At 40.8% G+C, this 23,640-nt stretch overlaps 1 protein-coding gene across 5 annotated transcripts; it reads right to left on the reverse strand.

The window, feature by feature from the left end:
- Positions 1-46: 46 nt before the first annotated feature.
- rasal1a (RAS protein activator like 1a (GAP1 like)) lies at positions 47-23,022 on the reverse strand. 5 transcript variants are annotated; one of them, XM_081610530.1, is made up of 21 exons: positions 22,724-23,022; positions 22,411-22,467; positions 18,245-18,358; positions 17,867-17,928; positions 16,450-16,579; positions 15,923-16,004; positions 15,388-15,528; positions 14,460-14,551; positions 13,908-14,025; positions 13,599-13,752; positions 10,937-11,001; positions 10,127-10,239; positions 9,317-9,509; positions 9,079-9,216; positions 7,277-7,421; positions 6,626-6,798; positions 4,300-4,437; positions 4,000-4,138; positions 2,932-3,046; positions 2,619-2,698; positions 47-2,457 (listed from the first exon to the last, which is right to left on the reverse strand). In XM_081610530.1, the coding sequence occupies exons 1-21, from the start codon at positions 22,786-22,788 to the stop codon at positions 2,309-2,311; spliced, it is 2,463 nt and encodes an 820-aa protein (XP_081466656.1). In that variant the 5' UTR covers positions 22,789-23,022; the 3' UTR covers positions 47-2,308. The 5 variants fall into 5 exon arrangements, with proteins under 5 accessions (XP_081466656.1, XP_017162248.1, XP_008417400.1 ...); XM_017306759.2 differs by having other exon boundaries at positions 2,932-3,052; positions 13,926-14,025; positions 22,724-23,019; XM_008419178.3 differs by having other exon boundaries at positions 2,932-3,052; positions 22,724-23,017.
- Between the last annotated feature and the right edge of the window lie 618 nt (positions 23,023-23,640).

A 23,640-nucleotide genomic window follows, 5' to 3' on the forward strand; every position in this document is an offset into this window, starting at 1 on the left:
ATGAATGAGTAGATGGGGCTGTATTTAATTAGGACAGTAGCCAGCCTGCAGACAAGTTAACACTGCCACTTTATTTCTTTCTGCAGCACAAGGGGTGAAGTCATTAAATACAGGCATTCCCACGATTACAAATACACCTGAAACAAATCGTTATTTTGTGTTTCCCACACCCAAAAAAAATGCTAACATGTTTGTTTTGTCCTTTCAACGACGCTTTCTCTGGTTCTGAGAGGATTCGTATCACTTGGCAGGTAAACGAATGGGATTCATTCAAAGCAGAATAAAATAAAAACCGCAGGTAAAACATCCAGGTACTTGCATTTTCTTTTTTCTTAGAAAAGATACGATCAATTGATTAAACAAAATCACATCATTATCTCATTTTATTTTTGTCTTTTACACTTTAATGAATAAAACTAAAAAGCACTCAGACACTTTAAGAAGTCGGATATGTTCAAAAGCTTTTGAAGCTATGGCTTGTTTAGTGTCTTCGTAAAATGTCTTCATATGCAAACTGCAAAGACTTGACTTTTTTTTTCCAGCTGTCAGACGACGTCCCTCCAAAGCAGCAGCCCTAAACTCTTAAATGATTACAGCACAAAAAAATGAATAACATCTAATTCCAAAATCAAAAACATGAATAGCTTCCACTTTTCTGGTTCTTTTGAGATCCCCCATTTATAACGATGTCCAATATGACTTTGTTTTTCTACATCTGGGAAAGGATGGACTTAACAGCATCTTGGGAAACTATTCATACCCTTTAACTTTCCCACATTTTGTCAAACTTTACTGTCAGCTGTAACCTGACAACCACAAAGTAGCTTAAAATTGAGTATTGAAAGAAAAAAAGATCCCAAAAATCTGAAAAGCCTCTTTTACTTTGATGGCCTTAAATAAAATGAAGTGCAGCCAGCTGTTTTATGGCAAAGGAAAGAGTATGGCACACACGTGAACCTACGGAGACACGGCCACCAGAACCGAAAGGCCAAGCAAGGAGAACATTAATCAGATAAGCAGCATCCCTTCACTGAAACATGGCGGTGGCAGCATTTTGCTGTGGGGATGCTTTTTCTTTTATCGGTGACAAAAAGACGTCTCAGAGTTTATAAGAATCACAGACAATTGTGGAAGAAAATCTGTGATATCTGACAAAAGGATTTTTTTTTTCCAAAACTTTGTAGTTTTCAAAAAAGTTACAAGTATAAAAGTTTGAAAACTGAATCTCATTTCCTGGTTGACATCACTTTGTATGGGTCAACCCAATAAAATCCTAATGAAACGCATTAGGGCTTGTGGTTGTAATGAGGGTCAATATTCTTTCTTGAGGATATGAATACTTGGACAAGACGCTTCCTGCATGACAGGAAGAGCGTTCCCCCAAAATAAAACAACATAAAAGCAACCAGCTGAGGTTCTCCTCAATAACATCTGACCTCAATAGCTTCCCCCTGCTCTGTACTTCAAACACCAAACCTGCTTCATTTTCAGAAAATAAATGTACCAATTTCTGTATTGGCTTGTTGAGGTTTGTAACAAAAAAAACAAAAAACGATTTGGCATCTCAAACACAGCCTGACACTTTTGAGTCAGGTAAATATTACCCATACAAATTTCTGAAATGCTTAAATATGAAAAACAATAGCATTAGAGCTCAATTTATATAATCAAATGGCCACAGCACCAAAGACAAAAGCTGTTTGTTTTTTTTTTTTAAAAAAGGACATTTAAGCATTGCTAAATAGGTAGCGTTACACTTAGCGTTACTCTAACATAACATCACTTGGAATGACGTGTGATGTTAAATTAACTGCTACAAAGTGGCCTTGGCGGTGAATTGCCTCAGTCAGGGTACAAAACATGAGTGATAAACCACAAGTATCAAATCACCTTACGTTTAGGAACTGTACAGTACACTACAATAAGCCTTTTTGCATAAAAATGTTTCAAGTCCTGTAAAATATCTTGAAATATAAAAGCTTTTCACATTTCACAAGTGGATGCAAGCCATGCAACGGACTGCTTGTTATCTACAAAAAATATATACAACATCCAGGTCATGCTGCAAAGTCCCCCTCCATTTTAGCATGTCGTAATCTTCCTCATTGGTGGCGTTCAGAAAGCACAGAAAGAGATTACAAAGACCCCGTTACTCTTTACACCAACAGGCTGGATGAGGTCGCAGTTTCTCCTCTGTGACAGTCGTGAGTGTGTGTCTGCTTCCCCTCCTCCTCATCTTCCTCCTCCAGCATCTCCTACACACCCGCCCCTCCTTTCAGGCATTAATAGATCAGAGGCCGTGTGCAGCCTAGGGATTCAGAATGACTCTGGTGGCATCCTCTATTTCTCTCAGCTGGAAGGTGGCGTGAGCTTGCTCCAGATCCTCTATCACCACCAGCAGCCGAGCGGCGACGCTCTGACCGGGCCTCGTCGGCGGAGCGTTGCATTCGGCGCCGTCTAGGAGTCAGAAGTCCACAGAATGAGCTTTCCTCATTAATTCAAATCCAAGAGAAACACAGCAAGCGATCCGAAATGGATTTTTGTAGTGAAAATGCATTTTACACTGTCAAAACAAACTCACATTTACTGGTTCCTCTATAGTAAAAGTCTGATCTCACCTGGGTGAACATCAGGGCTTATCCTCGTTTCCTTATTGCTTGACGTCGGATCTGCGTCTTCCGTCTCCAGGTATTTTTTCCTGCAGCATCAGTTAGAATCTCGTCACACTATCTCATCTTTTGCCTCTGGAAACTCATCTGCCTTTTCATTTAGTGGCAGAGAGATGCATGACTCTCTGCAAGGCTGAATATCATGAGCAGCAGCAGCAGAGCAGAGCAGAGCAGTCCTGCGTTGCAACATAGACCTCTAGTGACTGGCAAATGAGCTGCATCCAGGCTGAAAAAAAGAAAGAAAAGAAATGCAGATGCTGACCTGAGTTTGTCTCTGCCCTGGAGAAGCTGCTTGTATATCATCTGAGTCTCCACGTCGGGATCCAGCGGGTCGCTCCAGTCGCCCAGAGTTACGGCCGAGTGGGTTCTGCTGCAGCCTGTAACTGAAACAAAACCTTTTGGTTAAAAAGGGTGGCGCTCCACATGACAACTAAAAGGTGATTCAGCTACAAATCATGGTGTAAACAGTTTCGGTGCCCTGCAGGAAAATTATTTCAACACCAACAACAACCCCTTTCGTTTTGTACAGCGCTGCAGAATGGTTTTTTTTTTTTTAATAAATCTGAACACACCTACACAGAGCTAACATCTTCCAGCGTTAAAGCCGCTGCAGACAGCTTGAGCAGCAAAGACACAGGAGCTATTAATTGAAATGCTGACGTGTTAAATACGGTTCAACTAAACTCGTCTGAGGTCATCGACAAGTTGGTGGAAAGGGGGCTGAATTTTTGACCCGAGCTATTTCCGCTCTGAGACGGCAATGAGTGACACAGGGCTTTGCATGGTAACCTTTTCAGTGCTTTACAACTATAAATGTATGTGGATTTTATTGGGATTTATGTAAAAAAAACAAAAAACAACACAAAGTAGTGCATAACGGTGAAAGTAAAGGAAATTTAATACATAGTGCACAAATTAGTGTCTAAAAGTGTAACGGAGTCTCGCAGGAGACAGGCACCAGCACCCCTCCCGACCCCACTAAGGAAACTAAACTAACTAATGGAAAAGGGGAAGAAGGAGAAAGCGATTGTTTTAAGAAGTCCTATTTGCAGTTTACCACAAGCCACACAGGGGACATAGGAAACTAATCAGTTTTGTTATTTGTAAAAAAAAAAAAAAAAAAAAAGTATTTTTCTTTTAATCCACCCTCCAATAAAATGCCACTTATGCTATCTCTACAAGTGTTGCTCATTCAACCTTAACATTAAGGTTTGTGATTTAGATGAGAGAAAATGTGGAAAAAGTTCAAGGCGTATGGATAATTTTGCAGTCAGCGCAAGAAAGCGGGTGGACAAATCCCATCCCGGGTCCTCTCAGAATCGTGATTCACCAGCACGGTCCGCCTGCAGGCAGCAGGTCCACTTGCCGCTGCGATGGACGCCCGGGTGAAAAGAAGGCAGCATGCGCTCGTTGTAAATGCTGACTTTCCTTATTGCAGACAGCCACTGGTTCAGCTCATTCACGTTCTGCTGAGACAAAAACATCACGACGGGAGAAAAAGAAACTTATTGGTTAGAGAGGAAACAAGGCACAAATGTGACCGGATTTTTGTGTTGAATTGCACACTAACAAATGCCAAAAAAAAAAAGGTAATGAATCAGATGGTGACTGGTTAGCGAAGGTAGTGCACCTTGCACTGGATGTACATGGTGTTCAGCTTCCCATCGTTGTCCTGTGTAATGACCTGCATTACATTCTGCTGCTGGAAGGCGTTTTCGTCCACCCTCTCCACGGCACACACACGCTGAATTGGTATGGAGGAGCGCACCTGCAACAGTTCATCCAACGATTAACACACACCAGCAATGATACGTCACTCCTTACCCCGAGGTGATTTCAGTTTTTGGTTTACCTCAACTAAAGCTGACACATCAAGAAACTATGTAATAACGGCAGAATGTGTATATTTAACAAGCAGTAAAGCTATAAAAAAAAAAAAAAAAGAAGATTTGAAGATGAGATCAGTGTGGCAGCGAAGGCTACTTTTAAGTGTAAATCAGCCGTTTCCCGACGGGAGCTGGCCTCACTGAGGATGGATGGAGTGCTCCGACCGTAGAGGGAAGGGGCCAGGACATTGTCAGCAATCTGATTTGCAATGTTAGCATGAATATCCAGAGCCTTCAATTAAACCTCGCCTTTTATTCTGGTCACACAAAGCGGGGGACCGGCTCAAAGAGAGCGCTTTTTAAGGGGTTGTTCCTCAGCCATGTTTGTCCCTCTCCCTCTCCCTCCCTCTCTGTCTCTCTCTCTCTCTCTCTCTCTCTCTCTCTCTCTTTCTCTCTCTCTCAGCTTCTGGACAATAAATAAGAGGAGATCATTATTACAAGGTTAGACTCTGCATGGTAATAACTCTAATGATGATCTCACAAATACATCAAAACACGACAGGGCTATCTAAAAGGTTTCCCCATTTTCTCGTTTCCTCCGTGCTGATAAATCTCTGTTCAAAGCCGCGACCTGTGAGTAATTCACGACAAGACGGCCAGCCAGCTTCCAAAATCAATTACTCGGTTTCACTTGTCTTTCATCTGGCGGAGGAGAAATAATTATTGTTTTATTGGTAATTCGTCCAGGCGTCACAGTAAAAAACTCGGAGAAATAATGCTCTCTTCCACCTGCTGTTCAGGGCTCCTCTGGAAGTCCGATTTAAAAAAGCAAAACAAAAACAAAAAACTTTTACATAAAAACAATAAAAACAACAGATGGATTCAGAAACAACTCGCAGCACAAATGCCTGTACAAACGGCACAGTCTTACAGAAGTATTCATACCGCTTGAGCATCTCCACGTTTTGTCATGGTGCAATCACAAAGCTGTATGTGTATTTTATATGCATATTTATGCTTATGTTGTTTGTTACAAATGAAAATATGTTGTTTAAATGTATTCAACAACCCTGAGAATTTTACAGCTGCAGGTCTTGAGCGTGTTTTCCAGTGTTTTTCTGCAAAACAGCTCAGTCAAAGTCACTAACACATGAATATACTTTAATTTAGATCTTTCCACTGGCTGCACATTCAGGGTCATTGTCCTGCAGCAAAGCTGATCTCAGTCTCTAGACGTTTTTCTTCTAAGATTGTTCTGTGTTCACCTTCCCATCTTCCCCTCAGTTCTGACCAACTTTCCTGTCCCTACAGAGGTCGGTGCTGCCACCACCGTGTTTCTGTATTTAAGTGGTGCTAAAGTGTCACACTTGAACACACCAAGTGTGACATTTCCATTTTTCCAGAGTGCGACTCTCGATGTGTTGGTGTGAAATGTTGAACACACCAATTCTCACCATTTCAGAGTGATGCAGTGTTGGTACACCACCACACGCAGAGATTTGCATTTGCATTTTTTTCTTTCATGTGACCAGAGCAAAGTTTCACAACCCTGGTCCTCAAAGCACAGTGCCCTGCATGTTTTGGTTGATTACCAAGCATTTGTTGAACTGCAATCATCTGAATCAGACGTGTTAACATCTCAAAACATGAGGGCAGCGTGCCTTAAGGACTAGGGAACACCTGGCCTTGTCCTTTACAGGTTTGGGGCCAGCTGCAAAGGGTGTCTCTCATGCATTTCTTTGAACAATGTCTTCCTCCTGCCACTTCTTTCTAAAACTACTAATCCAGATTTAACCTAACCCTGCCTCAAACATGTCCACAACTTTACCGCTGACCTGTCCTGTTTTTCATGATGCCGTCTGTCCACTAATGTTCTCTATCAAACAAACGCAAGCAGCTGATCGCCTGGATTTTATTTCAACATATCAGATTAAAGAAGTCTGAGTAAAATCCACACCACAATTGTCAAATTTGTCTTTGCATAAAAGTTTGAAATCTAAACATCACGCTTCCTTCCACTTCACAGTTCCAATGTAACGAGGTTTTCGATTGTGACGTGACAAAATAGATAATAGCCTGAGAGAAATGAATAGTTTTGAAAGGCACTGAGTGTTAGCAGAATAAACCAACCTGCCAATCAGAGGTCTTGGCGTAGGACAAGGTCTCACTGGTCAGCCAGAAGTAGCGTTTCTTGAAGGCAAAGCGGGACAGCAGCTGGGGTCCCTCTGCTTTGTGTTTGTGGAGGTACCCCTCCTTCACCGTCACTGAAGGCATGAACACGGCCCTCTGAGGCACCGAAGACACTGCGGCGGGGAGAATAAAACACTACGTTCAACCTGACAGGCACATGGGAGCCCTACGCTGTAAGACCGATAAGATCTAATTGTTTGGTGACAGTTATTTATAGCGTGATCCCCTGTTAAGGCGGTGGTACCTGAATCTACAAAAGGAAAGCCTCATTACGCGAATAACGAGGATCCTGATCTGTAAAAATCTCCACCTGAAGAGCACTAAATGTCAAACTGGCACCGGAGAGAAAAAGAGGGAGGGTGTGAAATACAATATTTCAGAAGGGTGGGGGTGACGGGGGGAGTGTTTTCAAGGCCGTGCTGGGTATCCAGTGTTGTGTGTACAAGTATTATCCCTTTTCCAGACTTCCAGCTAGTTATGAATATTTCACCACAGAGCAACAGTATAGTGCTCATATCAGATCCCTCTGACAGCTGGTCTCCTGCTGGCTGATTACAGGTTCGGTGGAGCGCTCAGTGTCGTCTGCCTTACCGATGTCGTGATCCACGTCGATCAGCTTGTCCAGGAAGTCCTTGACGGAGGCCACACTGCTGAGGATGATGGGATGAAGAGGCGACATCCACTGCTCCTTCCCGTGACCCAGCTGAAGGCCCAGGTTGCCCACACTCTGCAGCGCCTGGGGGACCATAAACACACGACATGTGCTCTTCCACTGATATCTTTCATCACGTCAGAGATCCGCCCACCGACAGCAGGTCTCAAAGTCAAAGATCAGAAGGGTCCCTGAGGGCCAAAGAGTGCTGTGAGGCTCTTTGTGTGGCCTCCACCTGGCCCCGGTAGGGGGTTAGTGGAGGGGCGAGAAGGAAGCCCCCATCGCTACGGCCCTCTCTGATGCTCCACTTTGAACCGCAGGCCGGTTGCTGCACATACAGGGGTAAAAATAGCCGCTCGCTGTCTCTGTAGCGGATTCATGGCAACAGCCTTCCAGCACCATGGACAGCAACCGCAGAGCCGTGTGCTGGAGAGAATATGAGGTCTCAACAACTAGCAACTGATCGTGACATGCGGCCGCTATTTTTAAAGATATGGTGGGTGTTGATTCGAGCGACACTGGCGGGTCATTGCTGTTTCAAGGTGTGGTTAGCTCTCTGTCACAGTGTGCTAATGGCTTTCTAGCACTAGTCTGTCTAATCTGTCACACAATCTATACGTGACGCTGTATTTTTAAAACCGTTGTGAAGAAGCGAAACCCTCTGCTCACTGCGTCATTTCTGGAATGGCAGCCTGTGTTTTGCGTGATCATCAGTTTTCGTTCGGCGCCTTGTGTCAAGTATTGACACCCCCTGAGCTTTTCTATACATTACAATCGCAATCTTTAATGCAAGTTTTTGGGATTTTATGTGATAGACTAGCACAAAGAGGAGTATAATTGTGAAGTTGAATAAAACTGATGCGTAGTTTTGAAGTTTTTGTACTGCTAAGTACCTCAAAAGTATGAAGTGCATTTTTTTATTCAGTCTCTTGAATCAGTAAATTGTGAGTAGTCGCAGCAGCCACCGCGCCACAACTTCGCACACCTGGAGTTTTTGCTCCTTTTTCTTTCAAAAAAGTGCAAAGTCAATCAGAGCCTCTAGACGTTTTTCTTCCATCTTTAGTCCTTTGCAGCTCATCCAGATTCACATTAACTCTGATGAGTTTCTCTGCCATTCCTGAAGAAAAGCATCCCCGCAGGTTGTTACTGCCACCACCGTGTTTCACTTCGCATGTGGTGTCAGGTTGATTCGCAGTGTTGATTGGTGTTTGTGGTTGTGTCATATTCTTTCTGTATTCAGATGGTTCTCTGTGCGTTGTTTAAATAATTGGTTATTTTTTACAAACTAAACCGGACTTTGAGCTTCTCTACAACTTCCTGGTGTTGCTTGCGAACGTTTTTAAAGGCCTCTGAGGCCTCAGATGAAATGACACACAGGTGAAATCTGATGTTTATTGCTTCCCTCCTTTAGGGTATATTTTGAAATTGTTCTTTGTAAAATATAAAATTTAAATAAGGAGGAACACTGTCTATATTTTTCTTCTACTTTATGTTGGCCTATCAGATACAATCCAAATAAAACACATTGAAGCTTTTGGTTTTAGTATGACATAATGTAAAAATTAGAGGAACTGAGAAATATTAAACCTTAACACTGACCCCGTGGTTGGAATAATCATCAAAATGATTATATCATTCTATATCGTTATTCTTGTGTTTCATCTCTGCAGACTTCTGGGACGCACAACGATTCCCCTTTTGTTTCGTACTAAAAACGCCCACGTCTGTCCGTATGTCATACCTTGGCGAGTAGCAACAGCGTCCTGCTCGTACGGGTGTCAGCGTGCTGGTCTCTCAGCTGGAACAGCTTAGGCGTCAGGATGGCAGGGGCAAAGAAACGCAGGAAGAAGAACCCGCTGATGGCGAGGTATTTCACATCCTGTTTGAATTAAAGTGAGTTTTAAAGAAATTTTTGTGAACTGAGAATGATTTCCCAGAGGATCTTTCCCAGTTTTTTAAGCGTCGAGCTCGACTCTGACCTCATTCTCCGGCTCTGTGAATTGTTCCTCCACTCTCTTGTGCAGCTGTTTGAAGGCCACTCTCATGACCGAAGGACACTGATCGACAGAGCTGACGATGGATTCAATGATGCTGGTTAAATACGTCTGCAGCATCTCCACGCTGAAGTCCCGAACCTCTGCCTCCGACACGCCGCTCTTAAATGAAATCCGTCTGCAGGCACAAAGGCCAGATTTGGGAACACAGTAAACAGCCAGAGTCATTTTGTGCTTACATTAACTTGCAACATGTAAGAACTAAGCAGCTTTTATCCACTCTACACACAAGTGGTGGCCTCCCTGCTCTGGATAATTATGATAAATGTGTTATGGATAAATGTAAGACACTGATATTGTGCAGATTGGACAGAGGAACACAGCTACTTTGTGTTAGACTGAAAATGTCAAAAGGGATACATTCAGTGGGAGGGAAAATGGGGGGAAAAGATTAGGATAGGCATTTCCAGTGCAGACTCAAAGGATGTTACACCCTGGATCTCTCTCTCTCTCTCTCCATGTCAGAAATAGAGACACATCTCAGGGGGCTCATGGTTGTTGCCAAGCAACAAACCCTCCCCATTTTTAAATTCTTTTATTTTTTTTAAATTATTTCTTTTTATTTTCTTGTATGTATGTCTTGCTCTCAACCTCTTGCAGCACATTTTCAACTTGAGCTGTTGAGCAGCTGCATCATCTCTGAACCTGTCCTGCACGATGTTATTTAGACCAGAATCAGATTTTTTTTCATTAGCGGTGTGATCCAGCATGATGTTTGCGGCAGGTCTGTTTTACCTTGTGCGGTTCAGGTCAATCTTACACGGGTCCAGCTCAATGTACTTCCTCTCATCAAAGATGCGATTGATGATGGGTTTCAACACTTCATGCAGATACAGCATGCCAACGGCCTGGCAGCAAGACAGCATCGTTTAATCAGAGTACCTCATTTACATCACTGGAACAGGGTTTGGCTTCAAAATGTGTAAAAGTCCTCCAAATTCTCCACAGTGCAGAAAGTTAACCGCATACAGTCAGACGCATTAGATGTGCATTTGCAGTAAAGTGCCCTACAACAGCCTTAAAACTTCTCGAGCTTTTTTTTCTAATTTGGTCGCGACACAACAAGAAACTCTCATTTTTTTGTTCCTTTTGCAAAATTATAGAAGCTCAGTGGGACTTGGACGTCATCTAAAAAGGAAGAGCAAATTTGAAAACCATGATATTGCAGCTCTGGCTGCATGTTAAAGGTCATTGTCCTGCTGCCTCAAAAGGTTTTCTTTCAGGATTGCCTTGCATATAGTTTCATGCATCCACTCATTAATTCTACCTGCAGAAGAAAAGCATCACCATGTGCATCACTGTGTGCTACAGTGAGGATCTGTTTCAGGTAGAAATTGAATTTTGCCAATTGTACCTTCACAAAATGTGTAAAAATTTAAAGGGGTATTAAGACTTTTGTAGGGCACTGTAACTGAGACAGGAAATGCAATAACTGCAAACAGGGACAGAAGTGGGTTATTCATAAATAAAAGACAAATCATGCGTTCAGAAAAAAGAAACCAAACACTTACTCTTGCATCCATAAAATAACAAAGTTTGTCACACCTTCATGAACTGTTCCATGGCTTTGGAGGCGAGAGAGTTGGAGCGAAATAAGGTGTTTGGATCAGCTTTGGAAACAAAATAAAGAAAATGACCAAATTAAAGCAAATATAAGAGAACTGAATGAGTCATGCACAGTAGCTGCATTTAAATCATTTATAGGTATTTAAATTATTTTATTTTGCTCCTTGCTCATAATTTTTGAGATCTAAATCTTCAGCGCTATATTGAAACTATTAATACTTAAAATCCCTCAGCACCCACATTAACTGGGCTTGATTACGGCCTTTGAACTTGAAGGATTATATAAAGCTGAAAACAAATCACACACAGCTTCTATGTTTTCTGTAGAAATTTCTTGGATATTCGTTTTGTTGCAGCTTAATCAGCCAATATTGCTCACAAATAAAACAGTCCAGTGTCAAAAACGAGAGCAACCCGACTTTGCTGCTTCACCACTGTAAATTCTCTTAAGCGGTGGTAGTAAAAAACGCCCCTGGTGACAGGACTGTGTTGTCAGGTGAAACATTGGCACCTCCAGGGCTGGCAGGACGGATTTCACTCCCACGCAGAGGACGTACAATATGCTTTCCTCGCCTTGCCCTATGCTCCTAATTTTAATGTCCGCCTGTTTGCAGCATCTATTCCTGATCAAGCAGTTACCAGTTGGATCATGTGCAGTTGCTATGGAAACTTGGGTACTGCACTTATTATCTCGAACTACACCGACGGAGCTTGAAATCCGAGCACAACTCTGTGTGAATTATCTCTGGGGGGGCTTACAGTGCGGAGGAAAAAAACATGACTAATCCAGACCTCGGACAAGCCATGAAAAGACTGTTGGGGTGAGTAAATAATCGCCGCCAGGGTGGTAAATATAGTGCCGGTGGGCTTTTACCGCCCACGTGCAGACAATAGCTGTGGTGTTCAGAGACCTTGATGTCAATTCTGACTTAAAACAGCAGCAACCTTTAGAGAGTCTCAGGAGCCAGAGGTAATAGCAGCAAGCTGGCAGGTTTCAGTCTGCGACTGATAAACTAACACGTTTACGACAACGATTTGGATGAGCTGAGGTACATTGTTGAGCTCGTTTACTGGCAGAGCATCAAAATGAATCCATCTTTTGCTGCAGTAGCCTGAGTCCACATTGATATTTGTAATACAATCCATCTTTTAATTGAAACATTCAACTTTTGATTAATAGGTGAATGTTTAATTTTTTCCCTCATAGAACAGCACTTTGTCTGTTCTTGTAATGTTTCATATAGTTGGAAAATACAGTGAGACCAAATGACAACTCATTTTCAGTGCATTGATAGTCAAACTTTTTTTCTTTTTTTTCCCCAAATCTCTTGATATTTCAGAAAGTGAAAAACACAGTAAGGTTCCCAAACTCAGGCCCACAGCATCACAGATCCTTCACCATACTTAATTTCTAGATATTAATTATTTTCTTTAACAAACTAAGATGTTTGTTGTAAAAAAAAATCTATTTTAACCATTTTAACAGCACGTTTACATTTGTGATGGTAGAACTGATCAGGCTTTTTCCTGGCATCCTTCTCTAGTTGACCAGAAGATACAGTAGCTTCATGTTCTGTTTTGACATGTGACCCAAACACAGACCTGAAAATGATTATTTAATCAAGAGAACCTGCAAACCAATGAACAGGCAGGTGTAGAACTAGAGAACATATGATGGGACAGCAAGGACAGAAAAACATGTGAGCCATAGGAACACAGAAAAACTGGAGTGGTGGAAAACCAACAGAGCAGATGATGAGGAAAGGGAGCTGACTGACTTACTGTGAAGCTGCTGGGTACAGTAGGTGATTAGTGACATGGGAACTCAATTAACTAACTACACTGCAGCAGGGTGTGGACTTGAACCGAGGACTTGAGAAAAAATGACTAATTAAGACAGAAATGAACACACAGGGATCCAGACAGGACATGAGGGGATTGTACTAAACAAAGAGAAACTTAAACCAATAAAGAACAGAACACAGAAATAGCAAAGAATCAGAAACTAATGAGTGAACAAAGTATAAAACACCATAGAGTTCGAATCAAAAATGAATCACAAACAAAACTCTGTTTTACTGCATATTTTTACTCTGGGAAACAGAAAGTCAGGGATTACTAATTAGAAGTTTCTACCAAGTGAATAAAAAATAAAAAAAATAAAAATTCATTTCGGTATATCTTAACATGTACTTTAAAGAGGTTCCAAAACTCTTGTCACTGGTGATTATATTAACGATAGTTTCTTTATTCTCTTTATATATTTTCCAATGTTAGTTTATGCTACTGCAATAAAAGATTAATGCATTCGAAGGATATTTACTAATAAACTGACAATTGTGTCCAGCACAGTCTGTGACGTGTTTAGAGCTTAAACGTTTACGTATGAAAATCCAGTTCAAGATCAAGATCAAGAATTTTTATTGTCATTATAAAACTACATTTAAATTGATGTTGAGACGGATTTCACACATGAAACAGACAGAAAATAAAAGCACTCCCTTCCTTAGAGGACAACACAGTTTGCCTTTATTTACAAGTAAACTATTTAACGTCAAAGCTCCATCTGCAGCATGCAACCAGTTACTAAAAATGTCTGCTCATTCTAGTTTCCTAATATTTTCAACCCATTTGTCCTTACTTGTGTGGTTGACCTCTCTAGTGTTAAGGTAATCGAGGAACGGCACCACCAGCCCCTGCCCCAGGTAGATCTTCACAAGAGTCATCGCGACATCCTGCCTGCTCTCCACCGTGGTCACCTCCTCCAGCATGGTCAGGGCGCTGCTGTCCTCCACCTGTTCAAAGAAAGACCCTCGTCACACCTTGAGGAACAACGCGCCTTTGGAAAACAGATAGACGGGAGAAGAATGTAACGCATGGAGCATTCTCTGTGGTCATGATGAAGGTGAACGAATGAGTATCCGTAGTGAGGACGAGCTACGATGCTGACCTCTGCGGGGGAGATTACCGACTCAACCAGAAGTTCAATAAGTGGCTGGTAGTATGTAGACGGCAAGATCCGGTCCTCCACCAGACGCACCTTCAGGCGCAGAGCTCCCAGCTTGCCACTGGAAACCAACGACGACAAAAGGATCAGTTCAGGAATTGGTTGAATTTCTTGCACTAACCTCAAACAATAATAAGTCCCTCCAAGATATTCAATATATTGTAACACAGAGAAAAGCCTTTTTTATCATAACTGCACTAAGCAGCATGCGACGGTTCCTAATAAGCCTGTGAAATTCATCTAATATGACATCTCTTTTGCATTCATTCTGCCCTTTGTTCTAAAATTATCTCAAGAAACAGATGCTGTCGGAGGCCTTGCCCTCCACCTGTTACTCTTCATTTAAATGCATGAAAGGGAGCACGGAGGTGAGCAACCGCCTGTCCTCCTGTGCATTGAAAGAAGAAAAAAAAAAACTACGAGCAAAATACATTCGAGGTGTATAAATACACAAAATTGCATCATTGCACAAACAAGCACACCCATGATTCTCACCTAGCATCAGCTTCATTGTTTCCCAGGGGCAGCAAACGAAACCAGCCCTCTAACACAGGTGTCTTGTGCAAAGAAGCAAAAGGGATTTCCACCTGTGGAGTAAGAGAATAAACAAGGAAGCTACATCAGCCAAGATCACAGACGGTAGTTTTGTGTTGAGAAGTTTAAACATTGTATCATGTTACAACGAGAAATTTCAATGTGGGATGTTGTGGGATACACCAACAGTGGTGCATAATTGTAGTGGAAGGAAAATGATGCATAGTTTTTACATGTAAAAATCTGATAAGCGTTGTGCATATTTGGATAAAAAACAAGGAAACTAAAAACAAGGCTGGAAAAAAACCTGTTAGAGAAGAAGACTAGTTAGGATCAAGGCTCACTAATAGAACAATAGACTATAGCGTCTTATTATTGGTCCATCAGTAATAAGATAATACTCACAATAATCATAATATATACACCATAACCCCTATGGATCAAAGTATGCCACCTAGTGAGCTCGGGAGAATCAGCAAAAAGGAAACCTAATCAATTCCCACATTGCCAAATTATGACAAACCAAGTCAGTCTTAATGTGTTATCAAGTGCCAATTTGCTACTGAAGTGCACTGGTTGTTTAACTGCACAGATCTGCAAGACCTACTTTCAGTGATGAACATGATACTTTCAGTGATGAACATGATGCAGACGGTGCACGGAGTCCATCTTGCCTCCAACATATTCATAGAGCTTCCTTAGCTCAGAACAGAACACCACACTTTAACTTGTTGCAAAGAGATAATGTCAAGCATGCTCCTCACACAATCCAGATAAAACACACTGAGAGCTGCAGTTGCAATGCCTTAAAAGTTAACAAGGTTCAGTAGTTATGGATTCAGTAACCTGCATCGTTTGACAGCAATCATAGCATAAAATTCACCCTGACCTTTCCCAGAAAGTCGTTTTTTCCCACCATGTCCCAGTCCCAGACCTCCACGATCACAGTCCCCTCCTCATTCAGCTCCTCTGCGCCCAGCTCCAGCTCTAAGGTTTCCCCCCAGTGAGGGAAACGGGTCTTCTTGATAATCTACACCCAGACATAAAAAAAAAGGTAAGAGATCCCAGCATGAAAATTATCTATAAAAGAGCGTACATAATAGAAAATAAAATTTCCAACATAGCTGCTATATCAGCAAAGATAGTTACATTATTACTCCATGTAGTTGTTTGACAACATTATGAAGCCAATCCTAACTGTCTCAATAGTTAATGGAATATGCTGCAGGCTTAATATGCAAGAAAGGATACATAAAATAAATAAAGCTAAATGAAAATCAAAATATCTATAATTATCTCTGCATGTGCCTTGCTGTCTAAGATGTTTATGACATACCATAGCATCTTAGACAGACACTATTTACAAAAAACACCTTTTTACTCTGGGAATCTCTTGAATGCTGTACAGAGGTCATAGAGCTCACCGAGGTCTCCGCACTGTGGTTGTTGAAAATAATTCTTCCAAAAGGATCCGATGTTCCAGAAATGTCTCTCGGTGCCAAGTCCCTGTGGGTATCAGCAGTGAAAACAACTCTGAATCTAATCCCTTATTTTATACAGATCATAAAAGTTTCAACTTGGTATTACTTTTTTTTTTTTTGGTTAAACTAAGAGCTGTCTCGGCTTTGTTGAAAACCAGTGTCAAATTGTGATTGGCAGACTGATCGGTGGTTGAGAGATCGGGACAGGCAGATGGGGCACTGAGTGGGGCGACAGAGGCAGTGTGACTCAGAAGGAAGTGATAGAGAGGTTTCATCACAGAATTAGTTATGGTGCGGTAAGACACTTTGCCCTAGAAATTCAACTATGTAAAAGATGATATGAACATTTGTTTCTAAATAATTTCTTTTCTTTTTTTATGACAAGTTTGCTCTTAACTACTTGGGTTGTTCTTGTTCATTTGAGTTTCTGCTCCCCACACGAGCAGTGACTAGTTTTTTTTTAATTTTACCTGGCTTCAATGACCTGGCACCGCAGGCTGCTCTTCACTGTATCTTTAAGGAGTTCCAGACTTAGGTGGATCTCTCCTTGAACTTCCTCATCAGGGTCAACCCTAGTCAGGTTCATCCAGCTATCAAGCCCTGTGAAGACCACACAGACAGACAATGTTATTTACAGTGGTTTCTAACATGGGCTGACAGTAGTGGGTGGTAAACAAATGGTTGAATTGTTAAAGTATGAAGACTCTTTGAACTTTCATATTATGTTACAGTAAACACAGGGATTTGAAATGGTAGATGGAGAGAAAGTAGTGCCTATTTGTACATTTACAGCAAAATGTTACCATTTGTTATGATTTTTTTTTATTTTATTGTTATTTTTTTAAGTTTCTTGAAGCTTTGCACCTGTAGAGACAGAAATGATTGTCCATTCCTCACCCAGTGAAATAGATCAAGTGTACATGCACTAGCTGAACATTAAACAAAGAAAGAAAGAAAGAAAGAAAGAAAGAAAGAAAGAAAGAAAGAAAAAAAGAAAGAAAGAAAAAAAGAAAGAAAGAAAGAAAGAAAGAAAGAAAGAAAGAAAGAAAGAAAGAAAGAAAGAAAGAAAGAAAGAAAGAAAGAAAGAAAGAAAGAAAGAAAGAAAGAAAGAAAGAAAGAAAGAAGCAGCACAAGTAGGCACAGACCTGAATGCACTCCTGTCGACTCTAACTCTCCTGCAAGCTTTGTGGCTGTGTTTAGATTGTATTTCAGTTTTTCAGAAACATCAAACAAACATCAAACCTGTGAAAAAAAACTATGAAATCAAGGCCAGGCTGTGAGAAAAATCCTGCGAGGGAGTCAGTGACTCAATACCGTCATGTAGTCATGAATCACTGGAATGAAGGCCGTGCCAGGTGGTTCTCACAAGCACCGTATCTGTATGCAGCAAATATAACATGATAAACTCCTCCGGTATTAGAGTGAAGCCACTGCACTATCAAAGCGCTTCATGCGTTATACGCCATATGTTTGGCCAAGACATTGCAGAAGGTGTAACAGTTGACGCTGGGTAAACACTGGGAGCTGAAAGGGAAGCTTTCCTGCGAGGGAACCAGGCATTTTATAGTGTAAGGCTGTTTGAAATGCATTGGCTGCCTTCCTGGTTTATGATGCACAATGAATAATCCCAGGGTTTACGCAGATGAGCAGCAGGAACACATCACAAAAAAAAAAAAAAATCCAATGAGTTTGTTGTAGGCAAATATTCAAAAAAGTGATTAATCAGCACAAATTACTCATGTTTAACATGTGAGAGAACACCAAAAAAACATTCCCAGACTAAAAACGGACATTTGACTGTTTGGTGTCTTGGGAATTCCGTGTATGTTTAACTTTTGACCTCTGGTCATGTTTTCAACATGAAGTTTATTTTGTCATCGGTCATACCTTTAGCTTGAGATCCAATAGCTTCTTTGCTCAGCGTGATCTTTCCAATAACATCATCATGTCTGCAGAGTAGAATAAAACAAACAGATTATCAGGTAAATACTACTGTATTGACATTCTGATGAAGCCGCAAACAGAAACAACTACAACCCTAGTATTCTAAAATAAAAAATAGCAACTTGATCAGGGCAACCATCTGTCTGATGATGCTTGTCTATTCAAAGCTTGGCTGTCAGTTTTGTTTTTTTCCCAAAATAGTTGAGCTGAACTTGAAGTTCAGTTCATGAGCCAAGTTAAATAATGAGGGCTGTAAATCAAATGCCAGCCGCTGCCTGATACTAGGATGTTTAAGAATGAAGACTTTCCAAACTTTCTTACCCAATCGTGTCTTCGTCCATCACGAGGAACGACAGTGAATGAAACCCCATTGGGAGGTGCAGCGTGTACTCTTCACCCCAGAATGGGTTGAGATTCTTCCACACTGTAGCGGTTCTGGAAAGAGACGTTCAACACGTTTGGTTGAGTTCATTTTTAAATTAATGCCTGAATGATGCACCTCTAAAGTCTACAGTGCTTTACAAAACTATACATACTCCTCATACCTTTTCCCATTCATTCCCTTTTCACTTTTTACCTAGAATGTGCCAGCATGTTGGAGTAGTTCTGCTACTTTCATTCAGTCTTTTTGTTTTCTATTTTAATAATTCCTCTTTTTCTGGTGGAAACATTTTTTGAGCAATTATTCTCTCTTGTACTAGATGGTGTGCAGCTGGAAAGATTTCTGGTGATGCTTTTTACTTTTCGACATTTGTAACCATAGCAACAAGGTGGTTTACAATCACGAGCAGCTAAGTAACACTACAAAAACCAAAATAATACCTCAACTGCAGAAACAAATTTCAGATTAGTCGAAAAGAAGGTGTCAGGAGCAAAGAGTAGAGAAAAAAGGAGGGAGTTCAAGCCGTCTTTTTGGCAATGTGGTATTGTTTGCAAACAAGTTGGATGAACTCCAGCCAGAGTATATGGAAAGCAGCATTATGTTTTTCATTGAGACATGGCTGCGGGATCAAGACCAACTCCAATGTCTCTCTGTCGATCTTCCTCACGATATTAGCAGGCAGAGATTTAAAGAGAAGCGGCAAAAGCAACGGAGGAGGATTAGCAGTGATCGTCAACAACAGATATTGTAATCCAGGACATTTTACTGTGAAGTGTCGTCTCTGCAGCCCAGGTAGCAAACTGTTAGCAGTAATATTTTGTTTATATTATTCACCAAGAGAGTTCAAAAGTTTTATTTTGGAAACCACTTAAATCTCACCATCAGCTGTTGCAGAGAATGCAAGAGATATGATCAGTTCAGATGTCGCTAAGCTACAGACACAACACTCCAGTGCTTTTGTGGAAATATCACGCTTCATTCTCTGCTACATTTCCAAAGTTTCCACACTTTGTCAGTGCCTCTACCACAGAAAGCAAAACATACGATTTTGTTTTAAGTTAGAGATCCATAAATCTGCAATACCTCTAATTGCCCATTGAGGATCCACAAACCTCACTGGACAAGTCAGATAGCCTTCTTGTCTTAAATATAAATCCCTTGCTTAGAGGCAGCCTGTAACAAAGAACTATGAGAAAATGGTCACAGGAGGCTGAAGACGTCTTACAGGGTTGCTTTGAGGCTGCAGACTGAGATTTCAGTCATGTGGAGATGAAATCAAAGTCATTACTGAGTGTGTGATTGACTCTAAACTTCTGCATGGACAACATCATACCAGCCAGCAAAGTGAAATGCTTCTCCAGTAACAAACACTTGACTAACAGTGACCTGAAGGAACTGCTAAACAATAACAAAAGAGCCTTCAGGAAGGGAGATGGGGGACTATTGAGGAGCATACAGAAGCAACGTAAAGTCAAGATTAGAGAAAATAAGAAAGCATACACGAAGAAGCCAGAGAGGAAGCTCTAACAGAACCATATCAGAGCTGAGTGGTCAGGGATGAAGAAGGCCTTATGGTAAATACTTGTTGAGGAAGCTTCGGTCCATCAATGCATCTCTTTTACAAGTCTGTTGTTTAGAGTGCAATCTCTTCTGTCTTGTCGGGGTAGAAGAATCAGAGCCGTGAACTTAGGTTTAGCTAGTTTACCTTCTGAGATAAGGAAGGATATTCTAGGGACCACATATTGTGCAAAGAAGGAGTCTTCATAAAATGAAGAACATGATTGAGAACCCTGATCATCTTCTTCATGAGACAGTTATACAACAAGACTATATATTGTATTTGGATTTAATATGATAGACCAACGTAAAGTAGTGTTGGTCTACTTGAGGCTCCGAAAGTCTTGACAAATATTGATATTTGATCTAAGCGATTCCATAAAAAGTGAGCCTTGATCAGAGTCTCATGTCCTTTACAGCCTTTGACAAGTTTTCTTCAAGGATCGCTCTGTCTTTTAATCCATTTTCCCACTAACTCTAACCACCTTCAATGCCACTGCTGAAGTAAAGTATCCATGAAGTGGCAGAATGAGAGCACAACCTGTAGTTTTCCTGTCAGATTCTGCGTGGATCTCTGTGGCTCTCAGTTGCCTTCGCTGCTTCACTAAGTAATATTCTTCCTATTCAGTCTTTCAGTTCAGGTTCACGGTGACATATCTTAGTAGTATGGTATGCCCCATAGTTTTTCCATTTTCACATAACAGACAATGCTCCACATGTTTTTCAAAACTTCTGATATTGTTTTCTAAACTAATTCTGTCATAATTATGACTGTACAGGACCCAACTGATAAAAATTTGTGGAAAACATTTTAAAAAGTCTTTATTAAAGGAATGAAGCAAAATCTCCAAATGACAACAACAGCATGAGTTGACTTGTATTTCATAAACAGGAAATAATTTGAGGGGAAAAACTCAGATGCAAGCAAAGCTGGATGGAAGGATCTGACATAGAACTAAAAAGACTAGAGCGTATCAATACAGGGACAAGTCACTGCATGACAAGGACCATGTGGTGGTTAGCTGATCTATTCAGCTGTGAGAAGTGTGAATCTAAGGGCTGAGAAACAGAAGGATAAGCAGCATAAATACGAGCATATCAACAAAATACATTGAAGTTTGGAGTTGTAATGTGACAAAATGTTCAAAAGTTCAAAGGGTATGGATATTTTTGTGAGACAACGTAACTGAGGAGGTGTAACAAAAGGATTTGAAATTACACTAACTAGTAATGACATGTGGCATCATGCAACATATAATATATAACAACAATGTTATATATCCTAATAATGACGTGTTATTTTGATGCAAACTGTCAACAGCTTTAAGTGGAAGCTTTGCTATATTTACAGAAGGCTTCCAAGTTAACCATCCCAACGTGACTGAGAAAGGATCGAGACGTAAACAACAAGTTCCTGATATGTTCAGAGACCGAGTTTCAGATGCTCAATAAAGGTTAATTTGCAAACCTGAGTAAAACCATTGCTGCCTGCCTGCTGTTTGATAAGAGACCCCAGGCCCAAGTCAAAACAGCTTTGGTCAAAGGTTATATTTAATTAGTCCAAAATGGAAGCTGTTCTACAAGAGGAATAGTCTTAAGCTTAAAGCTGATACTGCATAATGATTGCTGGCTAATAAAAAGATTTGTTGTATTTATTGCAGATCAATGTTTGCAACTATCAGCCTGTGACTAAGATTTCAGATGCTGAATAGTTCACATCTTGGAGTCACACATACTCAGGTATTAACCGAATAAGTCTAATAATTTCTTTTCAAATGTTTTTTTTTTTTTAAACTGGATTACTTTTGTGCAATTTTGAGAGCATTCAAACAATTTGGGGGTAAAGAGAAGCCCTATAGATGAACACTAATTAAAACAAAAAGTTAACACAAATGACAGCCTGGGGAAAAAAAAACACTGTGTCATAATGAGCATAGAAAGAGTTTTGTGTATCCTTTGTTTCCCAGCACAGTCTACCAGGCTCATCATCCTTGGAAATCACACTCAAGAGTCAACTGCCCAGTAACACAGCAAGTGAAAGATAATGTGAGTGCCTGCAGTGAAACACTGAGCAGTTTTCAACACTCCAGATGGAACAACAGTCATACTTCCCATTTCCTTACTAAGGTTCTTGAATTTTTTGTCATTTTTATCTTTTTTAGATTATCAATAAATCTCAAAGACACCTGTAAAAAGGTGTATTCTCTCATCTCCCCAGTATTTTTCTTTTCTTACAGGTGACCCCTGCAATAATTGATGCATGCTCACCATGGATACCTAAGGGTGTTTAAAGGCCAGAGCAGTATCAGGTTCTCTAGCTGTGTTGAACGGGCCATGCTGTGGGCGTTTGAACACACCTTCCACATGGGTTACATACACTTGTAACCATTGAAGGTTACATGTACTATTTGTTACATGCTTACTAAAATATCGCATGTAATAAATTATGACTCAACAGACCATTTTGACTAGATTGCTTATGTTTGTAAAGCAGAAAACTTGTTTTTCCTCACAGAAACCTTATGTTATTGAAACGGACAGAGCTCACCTGGCCACAACTTCATTGTCAACTTTAACGATGCAGTAAGGATCACTCGTCCCAGATCTGAAAATTAGGAGAAAACGTTGGCAGGATGATCGCATAGTAATTGATTAAAATACATTTCCTTTTTCTTTTTAATGATGCTCAGGTCAATACAAGCAGGTAAACATAGTTTGTTTGTTTTTTTCACATGTGGTTCTTTGAATTTATTCAAATGAGAAACCAACATAGAGTTCTTCGGAAACCAAATTTTAGACGTAGGTTATTTTATCAGGTAAGGCTGCAACACTGAAGCACATGCCATTCAGAAATTACTTACACGTCTTTGGCCGGAAGGTTCCTGCCCTCGACAATCCGAAAATAAAGAGACGTGTTTTTGGCCATTTTCGCTCCGGTAATTTATTTATCCGCCGAGTATCTCTTATGTTGCCATGCGAGCTGGTATAAATAGCCCCCCTGCCTTTCTGCGAGTGAGTTTTCTCCGTTTCATGACACCTTCAGCTCGTGACGGCGCTCTGCCCACCAGCAGCGCGCGACCCAGGCGCGCTTCACGGTCCAGTCAGTGGAGCGGGTTAAAGCCGCGAGCCCCATGTAAATCAAAGCATGTGATCGGTTTTACAGTCCACGGTTGTACCAAATAATTCAGACCATGGATGGAGTGAACAATGCGAGCCTCAGTCAATCCGAGAAGCTTTTAATGGGGTTTAAATATAGTATTAATAAGATGAAAAATTAAAATAAAATAAAATAAACGGGTTTAACAGCTTGTTTACAAAACCACAAGGCGTGATTCTCCTTTTTCTGCGGAGTCAGAAACTCCTTTATGTTTCCGGGATAAAATTACAACTTAGTTCAGGTAACACTATTTGTAGAAGCGTCTGCGTAACAGTCGTAATACATTTTAGACAATAAATTTGAAGCTCCTGTCCTTTGATATAAAGCGCCATCTGTCGACCATTTGTATTGAGTGCCAAAAGTTGAAAGCGACCAAGTCTGTAACAGCTGCTACAACAGCGCTTTGGACTCCAGAGGGCGCTGTTAGGAAGATAGATTGAAATTCAAATGGTCACATATAGCTGTTGTCAAAAAACCTTATTATAATTGAAGAAAGTCCATATACTTGAGGAAAAAATTTTCATGTGACTTTCTTTATCCCACGTTTTTTGTTTTTGTTTTTGATTGGACCTTGAGTCTGAGAAAATATTGAAACAAATTCTAACAACAAGTTATAAGTTT

The sequence above is a fragment of the Poecilia reticulata genome, chromosome 9 (genome assembly GCF_904066995.2).
Source record: "Poecilia reticulata chromosome 9, P_reticulata-male-v2, whole genome shotgun sequence".
NCBI classification, from domain to species: domain Eukaryota; kingdom Metazoa; phylum Chordata; class Actinopteri; order Cyprinodontiformes; family Poeciliidae; genus Poecilia; species Poecilia reticulata.

Bases quoted from the DNA above. Each gene is read 5' to 3' on its own strand.
- rasal1a (XM_008419178.3), bottom strand. From the start codon at position 22,788: ATGGCCAAAAACACGTCTCTTTATTTTCGGATTGTCGAGGGCAGGAAC. The intron at 16,580-17,866 runs GTATGACCGATG...TGGTCTTCACAG, and splicing joins TATTGGATCTCAAGCTAAAG to GGCTTGATAGCTGGATGAAC. The intron at 2,458-2,618 runs GTGAGATCAGAC...TCTGACTCCTAG, and splicing joins AAGCCCTGATGTTCACCCAG to ACGGCGCCGAATGCAACGCT.